General features: G+C 47.2%; 1 protein-coding gene across 6 annotated transcripts in view; it reads right to left on the reverse strand.

Annotated features, from left to right (window-relative positions):
* The window catches only part of eif2ak4 (eukaryotic translation initiation factor 2 alpha kinase 4), a 123,231-nt gene that overhangs the window by 89,572 nt on the left and 10,270 nt on the right, over positions 1-23,389 (reverse strand). For 4 of the 6 annotated variants that reach the window (XM_086003754.1, XM_086003755.1, XM_086003751.1 and 1 more), the window contains exons 4-8: positions 20,973-21,088; positions 20,081-20,241; positions 18,020-18,432; positions 7,338-7,410; positions 5,190-5,231 (exon numbers count right to left, since the gene is read on the reverse strand). In XM_086003754.1, the coding sequence (XP_085859880.1) occupies positions 5,190-5,231; positions 7,338-7,410; positions 18,020-18,432; positions 20,081-20,241; positions 20,973-21,088 (805 nt within the window). The remainder of the gene's footprint in view (positions 1-5,189; positions 5,232-7,337; positions 7,411-18,019; positions 18,433-20,080; positions 20,242-20,972; positions 21,089-23,389) is intronic. The other 2 variants (XM_086003753.1, XM_086003752.1) reach the window with 1 other exon arrangement.

Here is a 23,389-nt window from a genome sequence, read left to right on the forward strand (position 1 = left end):
GTGAGGGGGGGGGGGGGGGGGGTGGAGGGGAGGGAAGAAAGAGAACGTGATCCAGGGGGAGAGATGCATCACGTTCTTCTCTTCCTGACCACCCCCCCACAAAAAGACCTGTCCTCCCCACCCGTTCCCATCTGGCCTGTATAGTGCTTTCCCCACGGTTCCTCCCAGCCCCCTCCACACTACCTGCCCTTCATCGTGCTCTTCCACCGCCCCCCCGGCAACCTACTTCCATCCTGCTGTCTTCCCCCACACAACCTGGCCTTCATCGTGCTCTGTCACCCCGCCTAATACCTCCACGGTATTCTCCTCTTCCCCACCCCATACCTCCACCGTGCTCTCCTCTTCCCCCACTCCATACCTCCACCGCGCTCTCCTCTTCCCCCACCCCATACCTCCACCGTGCTCTCCTCTTCCCCACCCCATACCTCCACCGTGCTCTCCTCTTCCCCCACTCCATACCTCCACCGTGCTCTCTTCCCCCACTCCATACCTCCACCGTGCTCTCCTCTTCCCCCACCCCATACCTCCACCGTGCTCTCCTCTTCCCCCACCCCATACCTCCACCGTGCTCTCTTCCCCCACTCCATACCTCCACCGTGCTCTCCTCTTCCCCCACCCCATACCTCCACCGTGCTCTCCTCTTCCCCCACTCCATACCTCCACCGTGCTCTCCTCTTCCCCCACTCCATACCTCCACCGTCCTCTACTCCTCCCCCACTCCATACCTCCACCGTGCTCTCCTCTTCCCCCACCCCATACCTCCACCGTGCTCTCCTCTTCCCCCACTCCATACCTCCACCGTGCTCCCCTCTTCCCCCACTCCATACCTCCACCGTGCTCTCCTCTTCCCCCACTCCATACCTCCACCGTGCTCTCCTCTTCCCCCACCCCATACCTCCACCGTGCTCTCCTCTTCCCCCACTCCATACCTCCACCGTGCTCCCCTCTTCCCCCCACTCCATACCTCCACCGTGCTCTCCTCTTCCCCCACTCCATACCTCCACCGTGCTCCCCTCTTCCCCCACTCCATACCTCCACCACGCTCTCCTCTTCCCCCACTCCATACCTCCACCGTGCTCTCCTCTTCCCCCACCCCATACCTCCACCGTGCTCTCCTCTTCCCCCACTCCATACCTCCACCGTGCTCTCCTCTTCCCCCACTCCATACCTCCACCGTGCTCCCCTCTTCCCCCCACTCCATACCTCCACCGTGCTCTCCTCTTCCCCCACCCCATACCTCCACCGTGCTCTCCTCTTCCCCCACCCCATACCTCCACCGTGCTCCCCTCTTCCCCCACTCCATACCTCCACCGTGCTCTCCTCTTCCCCCACCCCGTACCTCCACCGTGCTCCTCTTCCCCCACTCCATACCTCCACCGTGCTCTCCTCTTCCCCCACCCCATACCTCCACCGTGCTCTCCTCTTCCCCCACCCCATACCTCCACCGTGCTCTCCTCTTCCCCCACTCCATACCTCCTCCACGCTCTCCTCTTCCCCCACTCCATACCTCCACCACGCTCTCCTCTTCCCCCACTCCATACCTCCACCGTGCTCTCCTCTTCCCCCACTCCATACCTCCACCGTGCTCTCCTCTTCCCCGACTCCATACCTCCACCGTGCTCTCCTCTTCCCCCACTCCATACCTCCTCCACGCTCTCCTCTTCCCCCACTCCATACCTCCACCACGCTCTCCTCTTCCCCCACTCCATACCTCCACCGTGCTCTCCTCTTCCCCCACTCCATACCTCCACCGTCCTCTACTCCTCCCCCACTCCATACCTCCACCGTGCTCTCCTCTTCCCCCACCCCATACCTCCACCGTGCTCTCCTCTTCCCCCACTCCATACCTCCACCGTGCTCTACTCCTCCCCCACTCCATACCTCCACCGTGCTGTCCTCTTCCCCCACTCCATACCTCCACCGTGCTCTACTCCTCCCCCACTCCATACCTCCACCGTGCTCTCCTCTTCCCCCACTCCATACCTCCACCGTGCTCCTCTTCCCCCACTCCATACCTCCACCGTGCTCCCCTCTTCCCCCACTCCATACCTCCACCGTCCTCTACTCCTCCCCCACTCCATACCTCCACCGTGCTCCCCTCTTCCCCCACTCCATACCTCCACCGTGCTCTCCTCTTCCCCCACTCCATACCTCCACCGTGCTCTCCTCTTCCCCCACTCCATACCTCCAACGTGCTCTCCTCTTCCCCCACCCCATACCTCCACCGTGCTCTCCTCTTCCCCCACTCCATACCTCCACCGTGCTCTCCTCTTCCCCCACCCCATACCTCCACCGTGCTCTCCTCTTCCCCCACTCCATACCTCCACCGTGCTCTCCTCTTCCCCCACTCCATACCTCCACCGTGCTCTCCTCTTCCCCCACTCCATACCTCCACCGTGCTCTCCTCTTCCCCCACTCCATACCTCCGCCGTGCTCTCCTCTTCCCCCACCCCATACCTCCACCGTGCTCTCCTCTTCCCCCACTCCATACCTCCTCCGTGCTCTCCTCTTCCCCCACCCCATACCTCCACCGTGCTCTCCTCTTCCCCCACTCCATACCTCCACCGTGCTCTCCTCTTCCCCCACTCCATACCTCCACCGTGCTCTCCTCTTCCCCACTCCATACCTCCACCGTACTCTCCTCTTCCCCCACTCCATACCTCCACCGTGCTCTCCTCTTCCCCCACTCCATACCTCCACCGTGCTCTCCTCTTCCCCCACTCCATACCTCCACCGTACTCTCCTCTTCCCCCACTCCATACCTCCACCGTGCTCTCCTCTTCCCCCACTCCATACCTCCACCGTGCTCTCCTCTTCCCCCACCCCATACCTCCACCGTGCTCTCCTCTTCCCCCACTCCATACCTCCACCGTGCTCTCCTCTTCCCCCACCCCATACCTCCACCGTGCTCTCCTCTTCCCCCACTCCATACCTCCACCGTGCTCTCCTCTTCCCCCACTCCATACCTCCACCGTGCTCTCCTCTTCCCCCACTCCATACCTCCACCACGCTCTCCTCTTCCCCCACCCCATACCTCCACCATGCTCTCCAGCACCATCTTATACCTGTATTGTGCTCTCCTCTCCCCCCATCCCCTTATGAATCCATTGTGCTCTCGAACCGTGTTTTGCTTTTGAATGTAAGAAATCACACAACACCAGGTTATAGTCCAACAGCTTTATTTGAAATCACAAGCTTTCGGAGCGCTGCTCCTTCTTCAGGTGAAGTGGAGAAATGCATAAAGACACAGCTTATATAGTCAGAGAATCATGTCAGATGTTTACAGGTAACCTTTCCAACTGCCATTTATCGCACCTCGGCAGAGAGATAATCACAGCAGTCAAAGGTGTGAATGGTGTCCAAACAGGTCAGTCAGGGAAACATTACATCAAAGAACAATGAGGTGGGGTCACAAGGGGTCAAATATTGCAGATGCTGGGGTCTGTATGAAAAACAAAAAAAGACAAAAAACATTTTTTTTGGCTGGAAATCACAGCAGGTCCAACCGCATCTGTGTAGAGAGAACAAGCCAATGTCGACTCGAGTCTGGATGACCCTGCATCAGGTGGGGTTACATGTAGCGTGACATGAACCCAAGATCTCGGTTAAGGCCGTCCTCATGGGTGCGGAACTTGGCTATCAGTTTCTGCTCGACGATTTTGCGTTGTCGTGTGTCTCGAAGGCCACCTTGGAGAAATTCTCCAAGGTGGCCTTCGAGACACACGACAACGCAAAATCGTCGAGCAGAAACTGATAGCCAAGTTCCGCACCCATGAGGACGGCCTTAACCGAGATCTTGGGTTCATGTCACGCTACATGTAACCCCACCTGATGCAGGGTCATCCAGACTCGAGTCGACATTGGCTTGCTCTCTCTACACAGATGCGGTTGGACCTGCTGTGATTTCCAGCCAAAAAAAATGTTTTTTGTCTTTTTTTGTTTTTCATACAGACCCCAGCATCTGCAATATTTGACCCCTTGTGACCCCACCTCATTGTTCTTTGATGTAATGTTTCCCTGACTGACCTGTTTGGACACCATTCACACCTTTGACTGCTGTGATTATCTCTCTGCCGAGGTGCGATAAATGGCAGTTGGAAAGGTTACCTGTAAACATCTGACATGATTCTCTGACTATATAAGCTGTGTCTTTATGCATTTCTCCACTTCACCTGAAGAAGGAGCAGCGCTCCGAAAGCTTGTGATTTCAAATAAAGCTGTTGGACTATAACCTGGTGTTGTGTGATTTCTTACATTTGTCCACCCCAGTCCAACTCCGGCATCTCCACACCATTGCTTTTGAATAGCAGCGAGTTGATTTCGGAAGGCCCAGCGCACATGCAGCAAGGGACGTTGTCTGACCGGAGGATGCGTGTAATCAGCTGACCTGAAACGCAGTTGCCATTCCCTGTCACTATTCACTCCATAATTTAAAAGCCCTGCTGAGTATCATACCCATTAAAAACAAAATCGTAACGCAAGAATTGACAGATAAAAAGTGCAAGGCTGGTAAAATGGGCGGACACATGGCAGATGAAATTCAATGCAGAGAATTGTGAAGTGATGCATTTTGGAAGGAAGGAGAAGCAATATAAACTAAATGGTACAATTTTAAAGCGGGTGCAGGAACAAAGAGACCGGGGATTCACACACACAAATCTTTGAATGTGGCAGGACAAGTTGATAAAGCTATTTTTTTTTAAAACGGGGTCCTCGCCTTTATAAATAGAGGCAGAGTACAAAAGCAAGGCAGTTACGGTAAACAATTATAAATCACTGATCAGCCCTCAGCAAGATTAGTGTGTCCAATTCTGCGCACCACACTTTAGGATGGATGTCAAGGCTTTGGATAGGGTGCAGAAGAGATTTATTAGAATAGTACCATTGATTCGAGACTTCAGTTATGTGGAAAGATTAGAGAAGCTGGGATTGTTCTCCTTAGAGCAGAGAAGGTTAAGGGGAAATTTAATAGAGATATTCAAACTTATATGGGGTTTTGATAGAGTAGATAGCGAGAAACAGAATTTCATGAATTCTTACTACTTTCCAATGGGATCTGGCCACCTGGGACACTATTCACATATCATTCCAGCTTTATGTACGTTACATTTAAATTATATTAAAATGTAGGATTGTGCCATCACAACTACTAACACTCAATCACCACAGCACTCGCTGCATTCACATACCAGCTCAGAAAGAGATGAGAAGAAGTCAGTGGATCGAAAGTCCTAAAGAAGAGAGACAGCATCATTATAACATGGTGCCCAAGTGGGCACGGACAGCTTAACCTGAACCACAAAGGTAAATAATCCAATGATAGCACTAGAGCTATGTTGTGGTCTGGGACTGCACTTGGTATTGGCTGTATCCAGATGCCTACAATGTGCCAATGGCAAAAGTCAACTCTAAGGGTACCGACACTGCACCTGGTCTATAACTATCTTTTATATAGAGTCAAAAAATAAACCTCATCTCTGGTACTCAAAATAAATCTTCCAGAGAAAGAGAGACCAATCCAGTGAGTGAGCATCGCAACAGGGCCCAATCATTTTCTTATTTTTCTCTTCCCTAGTTTTCTACCTTCCTCCCACCCCCTTGAATTCATCATATCTCACTGGAGTATGTTCCAGGAGTGCCAGAAGCCTTCTGCTGCCTCACCCAAGTGGGAATTCTCTGTATGCAAGCCTAGACAGCGAGTATTGACAGGCTATTCAACTGTGCAGGGCATCATGGCCAAGTCTACTCATGTGCTTGTCCAACATCCACACAGGGGACCCTGGATAGCGATCACAAATGAAAGCCTGGCTGAGTTTTGCTCTCCCCTAGGCGAAGGGTGCGGCCAACTGAGATCAGCTAACTCAGTACAGATTGACAATCAAACATAGCCTGTGTGGCTCAGTGCTACACTCTGGTTTCTGCTTTAAACAGCAGTTGCTGCCAACCCATTAAACATTCAAAAATTCAACAGGTAGCATTGTGATTTCATCTCCTATTTAGTTTTGTCAGGTGGTTCTTTGGAGAGGAGATTAACTCATCAAAAAAAAGCTCACCAAACACATGGATGAAACTCTGTCGCACCTTACACACAATATCAAACACACCTAGTTCAGGTATAACAAGAGTCAAATGCAGACAGTCAAGGCACTTCTATATTGAGAGGGGTGCTGGGTTCCAGCTCAAAGCTAATTTCCGTAGCATGGTGATAGCAGAGATGCAGTTTTTAAAATGGATCTCAAACTCCTACCACGCATTTACGCTGGCAACTAAATGCACCGATTCGCACTCGCAGTGCATTGATGGCCTGACGCCATCGCCACAATATCCACCATTACTGATCTCACAACGCCATTCCTTTGCACATGCAGTGGCCAAACTGCTGCAGTCAGCTGTGCATGCAGGTGGGTGAACAAAAAGGGGTTGAAGGGTTATGGAACAGGGTGGGTAAATGTGATTAGAAATATTTGCTCATGTTGGGGCCCGAATGGCCTGTTTTCTCGTTGTAACTTCTATGTATATTTCCATGCATACATGCACTTGCCTGATTTGAGAACCAGGTGTTGTTCTACACATGACTAAGTTAGAAACCCAAAAAGATAAAAGCAGCTTCCAGCTCTCTCTGTTCTGCCCCCACTACAGCTAGTCCTGCTCGCCTCAGAGAGAATGGCAATTTAGTGTTAAATTACAGGCAGTTTTGGCTGGCCACAAGTAACTACTTCATAAAAATGACAACTGCAAACAGCCAATTCTGCTGCAAGGTTATTTCCATATGATGCATCTTTGCATTCCAGATGTCATACGTTTCCGATAACTGTTGGGACTGCTCATATTTGTTTCATCTAGGAACCCTGCAACCAACAGAAGGTAAAGACTTCCTGCTGCTCAGTCCAGGCAGCATTCAAACAGGTCCCAGAGGCACTGTAACCAATTTCTGCATCGAGTTTCCTTTTTTTAGTTTTTAGATTACTGATATCACCAGGGATCTTGCTTGGAAAAGGTACTGAGCCCAACAGTGTAAAGAAAGCTGAATATCAATAGACTGCGAGTAACTCAAGGAGCTTCAGGGTACTTGTCATTTTGACTGTCTATTAATCCAGCTCCCTCACGCAGTCAGGCTCAGTAAAGCTTCTGACCCACATCCATTGATCTTGTCATCCGGACAGTCACTGTTCAAGCAAAATTGCAGAGAATAAAGTAAAATCTGAACAGCATGTCCAACGAGGACTGGGTAGTGCAGTGGCTGCAACCCATAACCTTTGACTCAGACAGACAGACATCCAAATTAAGCCAAGCTGACTAGATGCACAATACACATGGGTAAAATATTGACTCCTCACCACGGGGCTGTTGTTGCTGTTTTCATCGCCGTTCTCGAAGATGATGTCGCTGTCTGAATCGACGTTGGCCGGTCTGCAGAAACAGAGAGCATATTTAATATAGAACTCCATGCACTGTTAGCAAACAAGCAAAAGGCCAAAATGAGACCCTAAAAATGATCACAGCCGGCAGGTGTGGTATGCAGTTGCACAAACAAGGTTTGATTCTCGATTAGAGTGCTTAATCTCAGCCGGAGGGACATTGAAGTGCTGTAGGGGGCCTCAGTGCCCCTTGGCTGGGCTGGCGGAAGTTGGGGTAGAAAATCAACCAACCTGAATCACTGTCCAGCAACTCTGGCTGGAAATTCGCACGGGCTGATGTCAGTTGAGAACAAGCTCAGGCTTGGCTGTGATGTTCTCTGCAGCTGAACATTACATTGTAGACAGGGATTCAAGATCATCTGGTCTTCAGGTAAAGCGGAGTTAAAGGGCAGGGGGTTCATTGGATCAGGGAATACATTTTAAAGTCACACAATCTGTCCTTATTTTCATATTTCCATTATATATAAATTCCTATATTCACATTTAGAAAGGAAACTGTTGATGTAAGCCTCGCCACTGGCGGGAGGGTGTAATTACAGCATGACATTTACATGGACAGTTTCCATTATAAATTAGCAGCATCATGGAGTAAAAAACCTCAAGAGACAAAGCTATTGGACATTTTGAATCCAATGAGCATAATCAGGCGAAGAACAAAACTTCTGTTTATACCATTTTGGAATTTCGTTAGTTAGAACCAGATTCACAATACCTCGATTTCTTCAAGTGTCAGGTTTGGCATAAATCATGAATATTAAATAGGATATATTTAAGTCATTTAACTAGGATTGATTGACTTCAATGGAAAATAAAAATCGGGCAGAGTATATGACGGGTGTCCGATCCGATCAGTTTCCCACCAGGCGGGTTAGGTTACAACGACCCCATAAATGTGGGAAATCTAAAATAAATACCCCAAATTGTGGAATTATACAGTGGGTGAGTCAACACTGGTCAATATTTTGGATGTGACCAGAGCTGAGAAAGGGTCTCAGCTGGAACATTAACCTCCATCACTGGCTGAGCAGCGATGCCTTTCCACTGTATGTTGAAAGGTGCTGCAGTGCATCGAGGCTGGAGAGCCTAGGACACAGAGTGGCACCTCCACACAGGTGGGGTGTGCAGTCTCGGCTGGACTGTACCAAACAGGCACAGAACAGTCGTGTACCGCTTCGTGTTTATACCAAATGGATTTCTGCTGGTCAGGCCTAGTTTTGCTGCTTCTCTCACTTTTTTAAAGTTCTGCTTGTCCAATAAAACAAATAGGCAACACTCCAGTAAGAACTCATCGCAGTTACTCCCTGCCACCAATGTAACTTATGTCCTGTATTTATTTCATTCAGCTTACTGTTACTCCACGCAGTGGGTGCTCCGCACTTTCCAGAGGTAGACTCTGCTGCATACACTCACCACTTGTATACTGATTGCCAATATATATCGCAGCAAGAGAGTAATTTATTTCCATTTTAAAATACTCTCTCTCTCTCTCTCTAAGATCCCCCCCCCCATGCAACTCTCCACTCCACAGCCTCCACAATGCCTCTCCATAACTATCTGACGATTACCACTCCTATTTCAGTAAAGCACACTGACTGATGTATGAAATTTTGTCTCCTTGGACTGTGGAAAACACCCCCATAGCACTTGTCTGTGCGTTATTCTCAGTAAGATTTTAAGCTTGCGTAAAAACTGCGACCTGACACTATATAAATACACAGTACAGATTTAAACCAACTAGTCTATTACAAACAGCCCCCAAAAACAAGAAGAAAAATGACCTGACTCAAACAGAAGAGCAAAAGCTTTCCAGTGCAGACGTCTGGAATAAGCCAGCAGACTCCGACGAAGAGAGACAGCTCAGGGCACTAAAGACTGCACTCACCACAGGCACCGCTTTGCCCTGGGAAGTACCCAGCACCTTAAATAATGCACACAGGCATTCGCCACTGCTCCCCCGACTGAGAACATAGCTACGTGGATCAGTGCCTATTCTATCAAAACTGTAGCTTAACATTTGCGCCACAGCACGTTATCCCAGTTAATTGTTTTGCCGTACATCAAGCAGCTGACTTGACGTGACAGGACATGCCAATACACCAGATTCACACCGGACCTCCCACAGCTTCTAGCAGGGAGAGCTACCGGCCACACTGACAGCAAACTGCTGCTAGGGCTTGTGGGGAGGTCTGGCAGCAAAACCCTCCTCACTACAGATTGGCAGAAGCAGGACCTACCACAGAGCTCAGTGCAACCCACCACACTGCTTAGTGCTGAGAGAGGCCACCCACAGAAGAGAAGGGGTAATGAGAGGACAAGTAGGAGCTAGCTTCTCGAATGCCTAAATTAAAATGCTGGCAAAATTATAAACTAGTTAGAAGGGTGTTTTTACTACCCATCTCTACTTTATCTATGAAAAAGCTTGTTGAAAAAAATATGTATTTTAACATATTTTTAAACATATATTCTTGTTAGGAGTTTCTGCATTTTTATTCTTATCAGGTAGCATCACTGGGACCCACCATGAGGAAAAAGGACCCACAATGGTTTTACAGTATTTGCACAGTTCATCATTAGCCAAGAGAGAAAGGAGAGAAGAGGAGAGAGAGAGAGAGAGAGAAAGAGACAGAGACAGGCAGACAATGACAGGAGTGTTATGAAATGGAATTGAAGGAAAATTTGATGAAATAAAAGCTAGATTGATTTTTGGCCAGTTTGAACAGACAGAGAACCTTGTTTCACCTGCAGGTGGCCATCTTTTTAGTTTTGCTTCTTTTCGGTTTTCTCCCCTCCTCTCCAGCTGGCACAGACTCTTGCTGAGGTACGGTTCCAAGTAGCATCTTTCATATGCATTTCCCAGGCAGCTATGTGTTGGCAGATGTTCAATCATCATGGGCGTCACTGCTGAGCTTGATCTTATCCTCACTCAGTGTCCATACTCCTTTTCCCACATTACAGCAGTGACTCCACTTCAAAAGTACTTCATTGACTGTAAAGCGCTTGGAGACATCCGGCGGTCGTGAAAGGCACTATATAAATGCAAGTGTTTCTTTTTTTTCCCCAGCAGGGGTCTCTGGATAGCAGTCAGGAGTGGATACCCTGGAAAATTATTTCCTCCCCTACCCAGCCCAGGGACGCTGTGCCCAATTAAGAATGAACTTGCATTTATACAACATCTTCAGGACATCCCAAAATACTTCACAGGCAATTAAGTTCTTCTGAAATGTAGTCACTATTGTAATAGAAACATAGAAGATAGGAGTAGGCCATTCGGCCCCTCGAGCCCGCTCTGCCAATTAATGAGATCATGGCTGATCATCCAAATTCAGTACCCTGTCCCTGCTTTCTCCCCATATCCCTTTAGCCTTAAGAAATATATCCAACTCATTCTTGAATATATTTAATGAATTGGCCTCCACTGCCCTCTGTGGCAGAGAATTCCACAGGTTCACCACTCTCTGGGTGAAGAAATTCCTCCTCATCTCAGTCCTAAATGGCTTACCCCTTATCCTTAGACTGTGACCCCTGGTTCTGAACTCCCCGCCATCGGGAACATCCTTCCTGCATCTAGTCTGTCTAGTCCTGTTAGAATTTTATAAGTTTCAATGAGATCCCCGCTCATTCTTCTAAACTCTAGCGAATATAAGCCTAATCGACCCAATCTCTCCTCATACGTCATTCCTGCCATTCCAGGTATCAGTCTGGTGAATCTTCGCTGCACTCCCTCCATGGCAAGAACATCCTTCCTCAGATAAGGCGACCAAAACTGCACACAATACTCAAGGTGTGGTCTCACCAAGGCCCTGTACAACTGCAGCAAGACATCCTTGCTCCTGTACTCAAATCCTCTTGCTATGAAGGCCAACATACCATTTGCCTTCTTAACTGCTTGCTGCACCTGCATGCTTACTTTCAGCGACTGGTGCACAAGGACACCCAGGTCTCGTTGCAGTTCCCCTTTTCCCAATCTATTGCCGTTCAGATAATAATCTGTCTTCCTGTTTTTGCCACCGAAGTGGATAACCTCACATATACTGCATTTGCCATGCATCTGCCCAATCACCCAACCTGTCCAAATAGCACTGCAGTTTCTCGGCATCTTCCTCACAGCACACATGCCCACCCAGCTTTGTGTTGTCTGCAAACTTGGAGATATTACATCTAGTTCCCTTGTCTAGATCATTTATATATATAGTGAATAACTGGGGTCCTAGCACTGATCCCTGCGGTACCCCACTAGTCACTGCCTGCCACTCGGAAAAAGACCCGTTTATTCCAACTCTTTGCTTCCTGGCTGCCAACCAGTTCTCTATCCAAGACAGTACCTTACCCTCAATCCCATGTGCTTTACCTTTACATGCTAATCTTTTATGCTAGACCTCATCGAAAGCCTTCTGAAAGTCCAAATACACCACATCCACTGGTTCTCCCTTATCTATTCTACCAGTTACATCCTCAAAAAATTCCAGTAGATTAGTCAAGCATGATTTACCTTTTGCAAATCCATGTAGGCTTTGTCTGATCCCGTCACTGTTTTCCAAGTGCTCTGCTATTACATCTTTTAAAATGGACTCTAGCATTTTCCCCACTACCGATGTCAGGCTTACCGGTCTATAATTCCCCGTTTTCTCTCTACCACCCTTTTTAAATAGTGGGGTTATGTTAGCTATCCTTAAATCCATGGGAACTGTTCCAGAGTCTATAGAATTTTGGAAGATGACCAGCAATGCATCTACTATTTCTAGGGCCACTTCCTTAAGTACCCTAGGATGTAGATTATCAGGCTCTGGGGATTTATCAGCCTTCAATGCAGTCAATTTCCCTAACATCATTTCCCTACAAATACTGATTTCATTCAATTCCTCCCTCTCATTGGACCCTATGTTCCCCGACATCTCTGGGAGGTTATTTGTGTCCTCCTTCGTGAAGACAGAACCAAAGTATGTATTTAATTGGTCTGCCATTTCTTTGTTCCCCATTATAAATTCCCCTGATTCTGACTGCAAGGGACCTACGCTTGACTTCACCAATCTTTTTTTCTTCACATATCTATAGAAGCATTTACAGTCAGTTTTTATGTTCCCTGCAAGCTTACTCTCAATCTATTTTCCTCCTCTTAATTAATCCCTTTGTCCTCCTTTGCTGAATCCTAAACCGCTCCCAATCCTCAGGTTTGCTGCTTTTTCTGGCCAAATTATATGTCCTCTCCTTGGATCTTATGCTATCCCTAATTTCCTTTGTTAGCCACGGTTGAGTCACCTTTTTTGTTTTATTTTTATGCCAAACTGTGATGAACAAATTCTGTAGTTCATCCATGTGATCTTTAAATGTTTGCCATTGCCTATCCACCGTCAACCCTTTAAGTAACGTTCCCCAATCCATCCTAGCCAACTCGTGCCTCATACCATCATAGTTTCCTTTATTTAAATTCAGGACCCTAGTCTGAGTCAACTACTTCACTCTCCATCTTAATGAAGAATTCTATCATATTATGATTGCTCCTCCCCAAAGGGCCTCGCACAAGATTGCTATTTAATCCTTTCTCATTACATAATACCCCAGTCTAAGATGGCCTGATCTCTAGTTGGTTCCTCGACATATTGGTCCAGGAAACCATCCCGTGTACACTCTAGGAATTCCTCCTCCACAGTATTGTTACTAATTTGGTTAGCCCAATCTATATGTAGATTAAAGTCACCCTTATTGCACGTGTCTCTAATTTCCCGTTTAATGCCATCCCCAACCTCAGCATTACTGTTTGGGGGTCTGTATACAACTCCCACTAACGCTTTCTGCCCCTTGGTATTTCTCAGCTCTGCCCATACAGATTCCACATCATCAGAGCGAATATCCTTCCTTACTATTGTGTTAATCTCCTCTTTAACCAGCAATGCTACCCCACCTCCTTTTCCTTTTTTCCTGCCCTTCCTGAATATTGAATACCCCTGGATGTTGAATTCCCAGTCTTGGTCACCCTGGAGCCATATCTCCGTAATCCCAATTATATCATATCCATTTACATATTTTCGCAGCTAATTCATCCACCTTATTACGAATGCTCCTTGCATTAAGACACAAAGCCTTCAGGCTTGATTTTTTAACACTCTTAGTCCTTTTAGAATTATTATTTACTCTGGCCCGGTTTGATTTACAACCTTGATTTCTCTGCCTTCCACTTTTGCTTTTCTCCTGTCTTTTGTTTCTATCCTTGCTTCCCTTTCCTGTCTCCTTGCGCAGGTTCCCAACCCCCTGCCATTTTATTTTAAACCCTCCCCAACGGCACTAGCAAACACTCCCCCTAGGACATCGGTTCGTTTTGTACTGGTCCCACCTCCCCCAGAACCGGTTCCAATGTCCCAGGAATTTGAATCCCTCCCCCTTGCACCATTCTTCTAGTTACGTATTCATCTGAAATATCCTTCTATTTCTACTCTGACTAGCACGTGGCACTGGTAGCAATCCTGGGATTACTACCTTTGAGGTCCTATTTTTAAATTTACCTCCTAACTCCCTATATTCAGCTTTTAGGACCATTTTTTACCTATATCGTTGGTACCTAGATGCACCACGACAATTGGCTGTTCACCCTCCCCCTCCAGAATGCCCTGCAGCTGCTCCGAGACATCCTTGACCCTTGCGCCAGGGAGGCAACATACCATCCTGGAGTCTCGTTTGCGGCCGCGGAAACGCCTATCTATTCCCCTTACAATTGAATATAAGCAATCGTGGCAGCCAATTTGCACACAGCAAGTTCTCAACAGCAAGGAGATAAATGACTGGATAATCAGCTTAGGTGGTGGTAGTGTGGGATAATTGCTGGTCAAGACATCAGCAAGAACTCCCCTGCTTGACTTCAAATAGGCAATGGGATCATTCACATCCACCTGAGGGGGCAGACTGGGTATAATATCTCAACCAAAGGATGGCACCTCAGGCAGTTCAGCACTCCCTCAGTACTGCATTTAGGCTTCAGCCTAGATTATGTGCTCAACCCTATGGAGTGGGGTCTGAATCCACAACCATCTGACGCAGATGAGAGTGTGACCAATTGAGCCAAGGCACCTCAACTATTGCCCTGGCCAAAACCAACTAACTCAGCACAAACTGACTTTAAACCTGGGAGAATTTTACAGTCTGTAAAGGCTCAGGGCAACACTGGAGAGTGCCACTGGTCGTAGGAGGCGAGGACAAAAGCTTGGATTGGTTTGTAACAGTAGCCTGAACCCAGCACAAGGCAGGTTTTTGCAATGAATCTCTCCTAGGTCAGCATTCACTATGTATGTGGTTTTGATTTTGCACTCCGTGAGCTGACAGCACTCCTGAGGGCGCTCTGGGCCCTCCTCTTGTGACTCACAGGCGAGAATAAACGACTGAGATGCAATTCTCATAGATTTAAAATTCAAAGAATAATCTGCAGAAAATGATGGGAGTAATAAGCAAGCACCACCACCTCCACCACCACACAAATCCCAATTTGTGATTTTCATGGAAAATGAGTGTAGCCACAGAACATGATCCCCAAAGAACAGAAAAAATCCTAGAAACCAGACAGATGCCAGGTTCCACCCTGGCTGATCCAAGTCAGGAACACTACAATTGAAGGATGGACCCATTCACCTATCACCCCTGTACTCGCTGACCTACACTGGTTCCCGGTCCAGCAACGCCTCGATTTTGAAGTTCTCATTTTTGTTTTCAAATCCCTCCGCTACCTCACTCCTCTCTATCTTTCTAAACTCCTGCAGCCCTACAATCTTCTGAGAACTCTGCATTCCTCCAATTCTGGCCTCTTGCACATCTCCAATTTTCTTCACCCCTCCACTGGCGGCCATGCCTTCAGCTGCCTCGGCCCTAAACTCTGGAATTCCCTCCCTAAACCTCACCGCCTCTCCTCCCCCCTTAAGAAGCTCTGTAAAACCTACCTCTTTAACCAAGCTTTTGGTCACCTGTCCTAATATCTCCTAGTTGGCTCGGTGTCAAATTTTGTCTGATAACGCTCCAGTGAAGCACCTTGGGATGTTTTACTAGGCTAAAGGTGCTATATAAATGCAAGTTGTTGTTGTAGCATTGTGATGGGTTTCTGAGCACTGCAGACCAAAAGAAACAGTTGAGCTGAATGGCCTTTTCCTTGGTCCCTTTAAAAAAAATTAGCCCAGCTCACTGCTCCTGATCGATATTCAGTGACTCCTGTAGGAAAGTGTGCACATGGACTGCGGATGGAGACAGGATTGGGCTCACCTGTGATGTTCCAGTTGAATAGCCCTTCAGCACTCATTATCCAGGCTCCCTTGGGTGAGATACTGGAGAGCTGCAGGTGTCTGTGTACCCTACCGTAGCATCAGTCAACACTTGCAGGAGAGATGGGGAGAGAAGACGACGACTTGCATTTATATAGCGCCTTTCACGACCACCGGATGTCTCAAAGCGTTTTACAGCCAATTACGTACTTTTGAAGTGTAGTCACTGTTGTAATGTGGGAAACGCGGCAGCCAATTTGCGCACAGCAAGGTCCCACAAACAGCAACTTGATAATGACCAGATAATGCTTTTCTTATGTTGGTTGACGGATAAATATTATATCCCCTGCTCTTCTTTGAAATAGTGCCATGGGATCTTTTACGTCCACCTGAGAGCGCAGACAGGGCCTCGGTTTAACGTCTCATCCAAAAGACGGCACCTCCGACAGTGCAGCACTCCCTCAGCACTGCACTGGAGTGTCAGCCTAGCTTTGTGCGCTCAGGTCCACTTGGTTCCAGACCTCATTACAGCCTTGGTCCAAACATGGACAAAGGAGCTGAATTCCAGAGGTGAGGCGAGAGCGACTGCCCTTGACATCAAGGCAGCATCTGACCGAATGTGGCATCAAGGAGCCCTAGTAAAACTGAAGTCAATGGGAATTGGGGGGAAAACGCTCCACTGGCTGGAGTCATACCTAGCACAAAGGAAGATGGTTGTGGTGATTGAAGGTCAATCATCACAGCCCCAGAACATCGCTGCAGGAGTTCCTCAGGGCAGTGTCCTAGGTCCAACCATCTTCAGCTACTTCCATCAATGACCTTCCCTCCAACATAAGGTCAGAAATGGGGATGTTCGCTGATGACTGCACAATGTTCAACACAATTCGCAACTCCTCAGATAATGAAGCAGTCCATGCCCGCATGCAACAAGACCTGGATGACGTTCAGGCTTGGGCTGATAAGTGGCAGGTAACATTCGCGCCTCAGAAGTGCCAGGCAATGACTATCTCCAACAAGCGAGAGTCTAACCACCTCCCCATGACATTCAATGGCATTATCATCGCCGAATCCCCCACCATCAACATCCTGGGGGGTCACCATTGACCAGAAACTTAACTGGACCAGCCACATAAATACTGTGGTAACAAGAGCAGGTCAGAGGCTAGGTATTCTGCGGCGAGTGTCTCACCTCCTGACTCCCCAAAGCCTTTCCACCATCTACAGGAAACTCTCGATTTACCGGCACCTAAATAACCAGAAATCTCTGTTAACCGGCAAAATGCAGGAGTAGGTTCGGGTAAGTTTTACTTCATTAGTGGCCGTTCCTGGATCTGTGGCCGTGTAATCGGGGTTCCTGCACCTGCAACAGGGACGCCTGGATCTGTGGTTGGGGTTCCTGCACCTGTTGCTATGCAACAGGGACGCCTGGATCTGTGGCCGTGTACGCGGCTCTCATACCTTTTACTATACCTCTCTGTAATCCGGACTTTTTGATAAACCGGCACCACCCCGGTCCCGTCAGTGTTGGATAAAAAAAGAGTTTCCTGTACAAGGCACAAGTAAGGAGTGTGATGGAATACTCTCCACTTGCCTGGATGAGTGAAGCTGCAACAACACTCAAGAAGCTCGACACCAGCCATGACAAAGCAGCCCGCTTGATTGGCACCCCATCCGCCACCTTAAGTATTCACTCCCTCCACCACCAGCGTACCGTGGCTGCAGTGTGTATCCTCAACAAGATGCACTGCAGCAACTCGCCACGGCTTCTTCGGCAGCACCTCCCAAACCAGCGAGAAAGACAAGGGCAGCAGGCGCATGGGAACACCACCACCTCCAAGTTCCCCTCCAAGTCACACACCATCCTGACTTAGAAGTATATCGCCAATTCTTCATCATCGCTGGATCAAAATCCTGGCGCTCCCTCCCTAACAACACTGTGGGAGTACCTTCACCACACGGACTGCAGCGGTTCAAGGCGGCGGCTCACCACCACCTTCTCAAGGGCAACTAGGGATGGGCAATAAATGCTGGCCTTGCCAGCGATGCCCAGATTCCATGAACGAATTTTTAAAAAAATTCCTGGAGTGGGACTTGAACCCACAACCTTCTGACTCGGGGGCGAGTGTGCTACCAACTGAGCCAGAGCTGACACTGGGAAGAAGAGGGACCATCCTGGGGTTGGGGGGGTGGGGGGGTACAACAACATCTGGAACAGTGGACTGGCCCTCACACCACACTGGGTCTCTTATCTTGCACTGTACTGCTATTCCAAATGGCTTGCAAATAGTAATCTTGAACAAAAAGCCAATTTGACAGCAGATGTCTGTAAGGCACCAAAAACACAACTGGATTCTGCACCATACTTACAAAAATGATGCACAGAACACATCCTCTTCATCATCATCATCATCATCATCATCACTTGACTCCCTCTCAGCACATTTGATGCTCGACGATCTCTCGCACGATGTGCTCCACTCCACTGAACTGGTCGCGACTGGGGGTGGGGCATTCTTTTCAATGTCATCTGACAATCTCAATTTTTTCTGGTGGTCCGACTCGAGTGGAGATGGAGTCTGTTGCGAGTTTTCCGTGGCTGGATCTGAGGCGGGCTGGATTTCGTGTTTCTCGATCCAGGCGTTGTAGTACCTCACAATGTTTTCATGGTTTAGACGCGACAGCAGCGTCACTTCACCCTTTATTCTGCGGAACTGTTTACTGGTGGGGCTCACCAGGATGCGCTTAACAGCATAGTAGCAGCCATCCAATTTATTCTTTACCTGGAATAAAACATAATGTTACATTTAAATAAAAATACAAGCTCACAAGACTGCATGGAATTGGAGAAGGCCATCGAGTCCAATTTGTTTTTTTGTTTAGCCAATTGCCCGAAATGGTCTTAAACCCCCATCATCCATACAGGGGATGGGGGAGGGGGGGTAAGAGACACTCCATTTACCCAAGCCCATAGAATTTAGTGTTAGATTAGCAATAGTAAAAGTTTAGGGGCACCCAATTGTCTATAGAGGTACTGCTGGCTCAGGTCAAACAGTTCACCAACACACAGCACGGGTACATTTTCTGCTGCTTGTCCAGCTAGGATCACCCTCCCCAATAGAGTGCTGCAATTCCTCCTTTATATGTGCGAGAGAGATTCAGCCTCCCTTTTCACAGTTATAAACACAATGGGGAGGAATGGGAGAAAAGAGCTATTTCAAATTCAAGAGAAGCAAATAAACAAAGGGAGAGGAGTTGGTAGATCTTTGTGACTGCAGCTGGATGCAAAAGTAAAATACAAAAAATGAGAGTGGTTTAAAAGGCGTGTCAGTGCCAGCAGTCCTTTTAATACAGTATCTACACAGAACTCTGATAACTTTAATACTGGTTGGTTTTTTCTCCATCTACTTCCCTCCAATTTTCCTTCATTAAAGCACAAACTCGTGCTAGGATTCACTTCCACAAATGCCGGGTACCTTCCAATACCTCACTCAATTTATTTGCCTTTGGGAGGTTTTCCTATGTTAAAGGTGCTATATAAATGCACGCTGCTGTTGTAGTTATGTGTAAGCTTGGCTCAGTGGTAGCACTCTTGCTTCCAAGTCAGCAGGCTGTGTGTTCAAGCCCCACTCCAAGACTTGAGCACAAAATCTATGCCGCTACTTCACTATATACTGAAGTTGAGGAGACACCTTTTGATAAGGCATTAAACTGAGTCCTTGTCAATTCCCAAGGAACTATTTGTAGTGCAGGGGAGTTTTCCGAGTGCCCAGGCCAGCATCTACCCCACACCAACATCACCAAAACAGACTAACTAGTCATTTATCTCACTGATATCCACAAACTGCCTGTCATGTCTGCCCAGATAACAACAGTGACTACACTTTAAAAAGTAATTGTCTGTGAAATGCTTTTTGACACCTTGAGGACGTGAAAGGCACTATAAAAATAATATATTTATAATGGGGAAGCTAGATAAACACATGCGGGGGAAAGAAATAGAAGGATATGTTGACTGGGTTAGATAAGTAGGGTGGGAGGAGGCTCGTGCATGAAACAGTTGGGCCAAATGGCCTGTTTTGTGTGTACATTCTATGTAATTCTACATTGAGTCTAGACAACAAGTGGGGAGACAGACTTCATCTCAGCGTGAAACCAATTAATGAATCAGCTCCCTCACATGATCTGGTCCAGTAACTCCGTAATGGCAGCTCTCCCACTGAAGGGAAAACAAACAGTATTAAAACTAATTGGTTCTTGTGCCAACTTCACTTTTGAAACAGGGCACTGATAGCAAGACTCACTCTAAATCACAGCGGTTTTAATTAACATTAACATTTAGAATGTAAATTAAGTCATGAATCCGCATGTACGGAGGCTATTCCAGGGAGACAGTTCAGGATTTAGTTGCACCATCTTAAATACAATTACCTTGATAACAGCTCCGAAGGCACCTTTCCCCAGAAGCTGTAGCTCCTCAAATTCATTGTAATAGCGCGACAGCTGCCTCTGGGTGTCTGTGCAGAGTAAAGCAGGGAGGAGCCGGCTGTTTGGGATAACAGTTTCTGCACAATCTGTTCCTCCTGCTGAATCTGGTAACAGGACAATCTGCCACATTAGTAGGGGGTGTGCATAACAAACGGGAACGGAAAAATTTAGAATCATATATAATCAAACACAGGAATGAGTACAGGTCATTCCTTGCACTTGGAGCTACACTGACAATGCTCTTTTAGGAAATGGAACATAAGGTAAAATCTGAACTTTTGGAATCCCAATAAGGGTGAGTGGTATAAACAGCCAATGCTGGAAATGAAGAATGAATCACTGAGTGCTACAAAGCAAATGTAAAACACACGATTCAGCGAGATTACTTATCAGTAAGGGCGGTATAAATCAATCAGAAAGAAAAGCAATGAACAGAGTTTTACTTAGAGAGGCTCATGTTCTACAGTCAGGAAGGCAGGCATTTTTTGGCAGGATTAATCAAAATAACAAATGACATTGGTAAGGTAAACCTAGTTGATTTCTAGGAAAATAGGAGCAGAGGTTATAAAGGGAAATTAGTATAAAAAAATAATCTTAGATTAGATAGCAGGAAAACCTTTGAAAAGTTGGAACAATTGACTAAACAAGGTGATCGAGACAAAAACGTTACGGTTATTCATAACATGATTAAATGTTTTTATGGGAGAGCTGATGTGCTAGATCAAGGAACTTCGGTGGGCTGAATGCCTTTCCTGGCTCCTGACTTTCATGACACTGTGTAGCTGGGCTGAAGGAAGAGCGTTAGTGTGCTATATGATGGTGATAGACCACTTACCCTCTGGACTGTTCTCGTTGCAGGGGGAAGGGGCACGTACCACTGGGGGCTTCACAAAGGAATGTTCAAGCAGCTGCTGGGGGCTCCAGCGTGCCTTGTCCTCCAAACACACGCACCTACAACAGACATGTTTAGCAAGATCATGCGACAAAACATGCCTTGTGTGTTACTTCATTAGCACAACTGCCCCAAAGCTTCAATAATAGCTATGCTTTAAACTAAATTACTGCCCTCACCACAGTAACCTTGGAGGGAGGGGGGCAGGGGAAGAGGAATCATCCTGCTTTGCAATTGTTTGAATTATTTGCACAGTGAAACATACAGCCTCATTGCATGCTATATTTGGTTGAGGACAATGCATGGCGACAAAATGTACTGAGGTTCAAGGGCAGTTATCAAATACAGTAACACATTCTCGGCACCCTCTACTGAGGGACTACTTGCTACATTGCAATGCCAATGAAACACTCTTTCCGGTTTGTGAACCCACTCAATTGTACCATGATTGGAAGGAAATACTTGTAATTCTACACACAGGGGCTTCCAGTCTTGACAAGTAGATGGAGAGAAGTTACGGTAAATCAAGAGCTGGGAAGCAGTCACGGACATACTTCCTGAGAAAAGCTGTGGCAGGGGCACGGGAGCAGGTTTGTTTGTCCTTTTGGCTTGGACGTCGTGCAAGATGCTGAAAGTTTGGAATGGGAAGGATTGGAGCTTGGTCAAGTTTCACAGTTGTTGCTAAGATTTCAGTGAAGTGTAATGGTGAACGTGTGAAATCTTTCATACAGTTACCCATCTTGTGAAGCCCCAGTAATATTCTGTCTGTCCAAACTTAAGTGGTGTACAGAAAAAGCATTTTAAGGAGTAGAACACTAGGCTGCATTACTGATGGCAGCAATTTGAGGCCATGAATCAAGAGTGCAACATGAGGTGCAGTTCACGCATTAAATGCACTGGTTTAAAGTGTTAGTTTTCTTCCTGCAGTATATTTGTATTGCACGAGATACATGCAGAGGCAGCACTCAGTTTAACGCGCTAGAACTCTAGAGATGATCACGTAACAGGAGAATGGATCAGTGTCAGGATGTGGATTCTCACTTACAATTTCCCCTGTACTGAAGTACCAATCTCAGTCACACTTATGGTGAAGCAGCAAGGAGACGTCAATCGTTTCCCAAATAGGGAGGGACATAAAGAGCCAAAGAGAGAGAGAGAGAGAGAGAGAATGAGTGGGCAGACCTACTTTGGAAAGGAACTGGATGTATGATTTATATTCTACTCGCTACAGCGAGCACAACTTACACTTTTACCACCCATCAGTTATCAGGTCAACCACCTGTAAAATCCCATGGACCTTCATGAAGGTACCAGTCTGGGGAATGGGGCGTTTTCTCCACGTGCCCAGAGCCACTAAGAACACTGCCTGGTCAGATGCAATGTAAAGCTCCTTCTGCTCTGCCATCTCGTGGAACATTAACCACGTCTTAGGAATAGCCCTCACTACAGCATCAATGCGATCATTCCATTCGCACACTAGCATCCTTGGAGATTTCTCAACTAAGAACAGGGATGAGACTTCCCAAACTCATTTCATTCGAGACCCTTACAACCAGCACACAGACTTTCACCCATCAGTGCAGGGCGGATTCAAATTCTGTTGGTAGGTGAAAGGACAGCGTGCTAACTCATTGCTCAGTCCCCTGTTCTATAGAAATTGTGAGCCACTTCACAATTACTTGGCCCCGTCATCATCTCAGTGTTCCCAACTCATAACCCTGTAAAGCCCTTAACCATGCACATCAAGAAGTGAGAGGGCAGTATTCAAAATCACTGCATCACCAGTGCTCCCATTAACCACCAATAAAAAAGCTCCCACTCCACTGATCTAATACATAAAAGTACCATTCAGCATTGTGCAGAAGTTCCCAGGTTCAAAGCGGAGTTAGCTGGTATCAGCTGGGGTAGTAGATGGACACTACAATTGGATGCAACAGCTCTGGGCTAGGTAGGATGGGGGGGGAGAAAATCAGGAATCTTGTTCCTGAACTTTACATTCCAACCCTACATTGTGAGAAAAAGCAAAATACTGCAGATGCTGGAAATCTGAAATAAAAACAGAAAATGCTGGAAATACTCAGCAGGTCAGACAGCATCTGTGGAGAGAGAAACAGAGTTAACGCTTCAGGTCGATGACCCAGTTCTGACAAAGGGTCATCGACCCAAAATGTTAACTCGGTTTCTCGCTCCACAGATGCTGCCTGACCTGCTGAGTATTTCCAGCATTTACTGTTTTTATTTCCTACATTGTGAGGGTGAACTGGTTTGATTCTGGAGACTGTATAGCCCACCTTGTTTCTGCTCCTTCCTAGTATCAATCACCACTGCACCAGTACAAGGTCATCAAACCTAATTTTAAA

This window comes from Somniosus microcephalus, chromosome 12 (assembly GCF_052327205.1).
Source record: "Somniosus microcephalus isolate GS21.2 chromosome 12, FLI_Smic_1.0, whole genome shotgun sequence".
Classification (NCBI taxonomy): domain Eukaryota; kingdom Metazoa; phylum Chordata; class Chondrichthyes; order Squaliformes; family Somniosidae; genus Somniosus; species Somniosus microcephalus.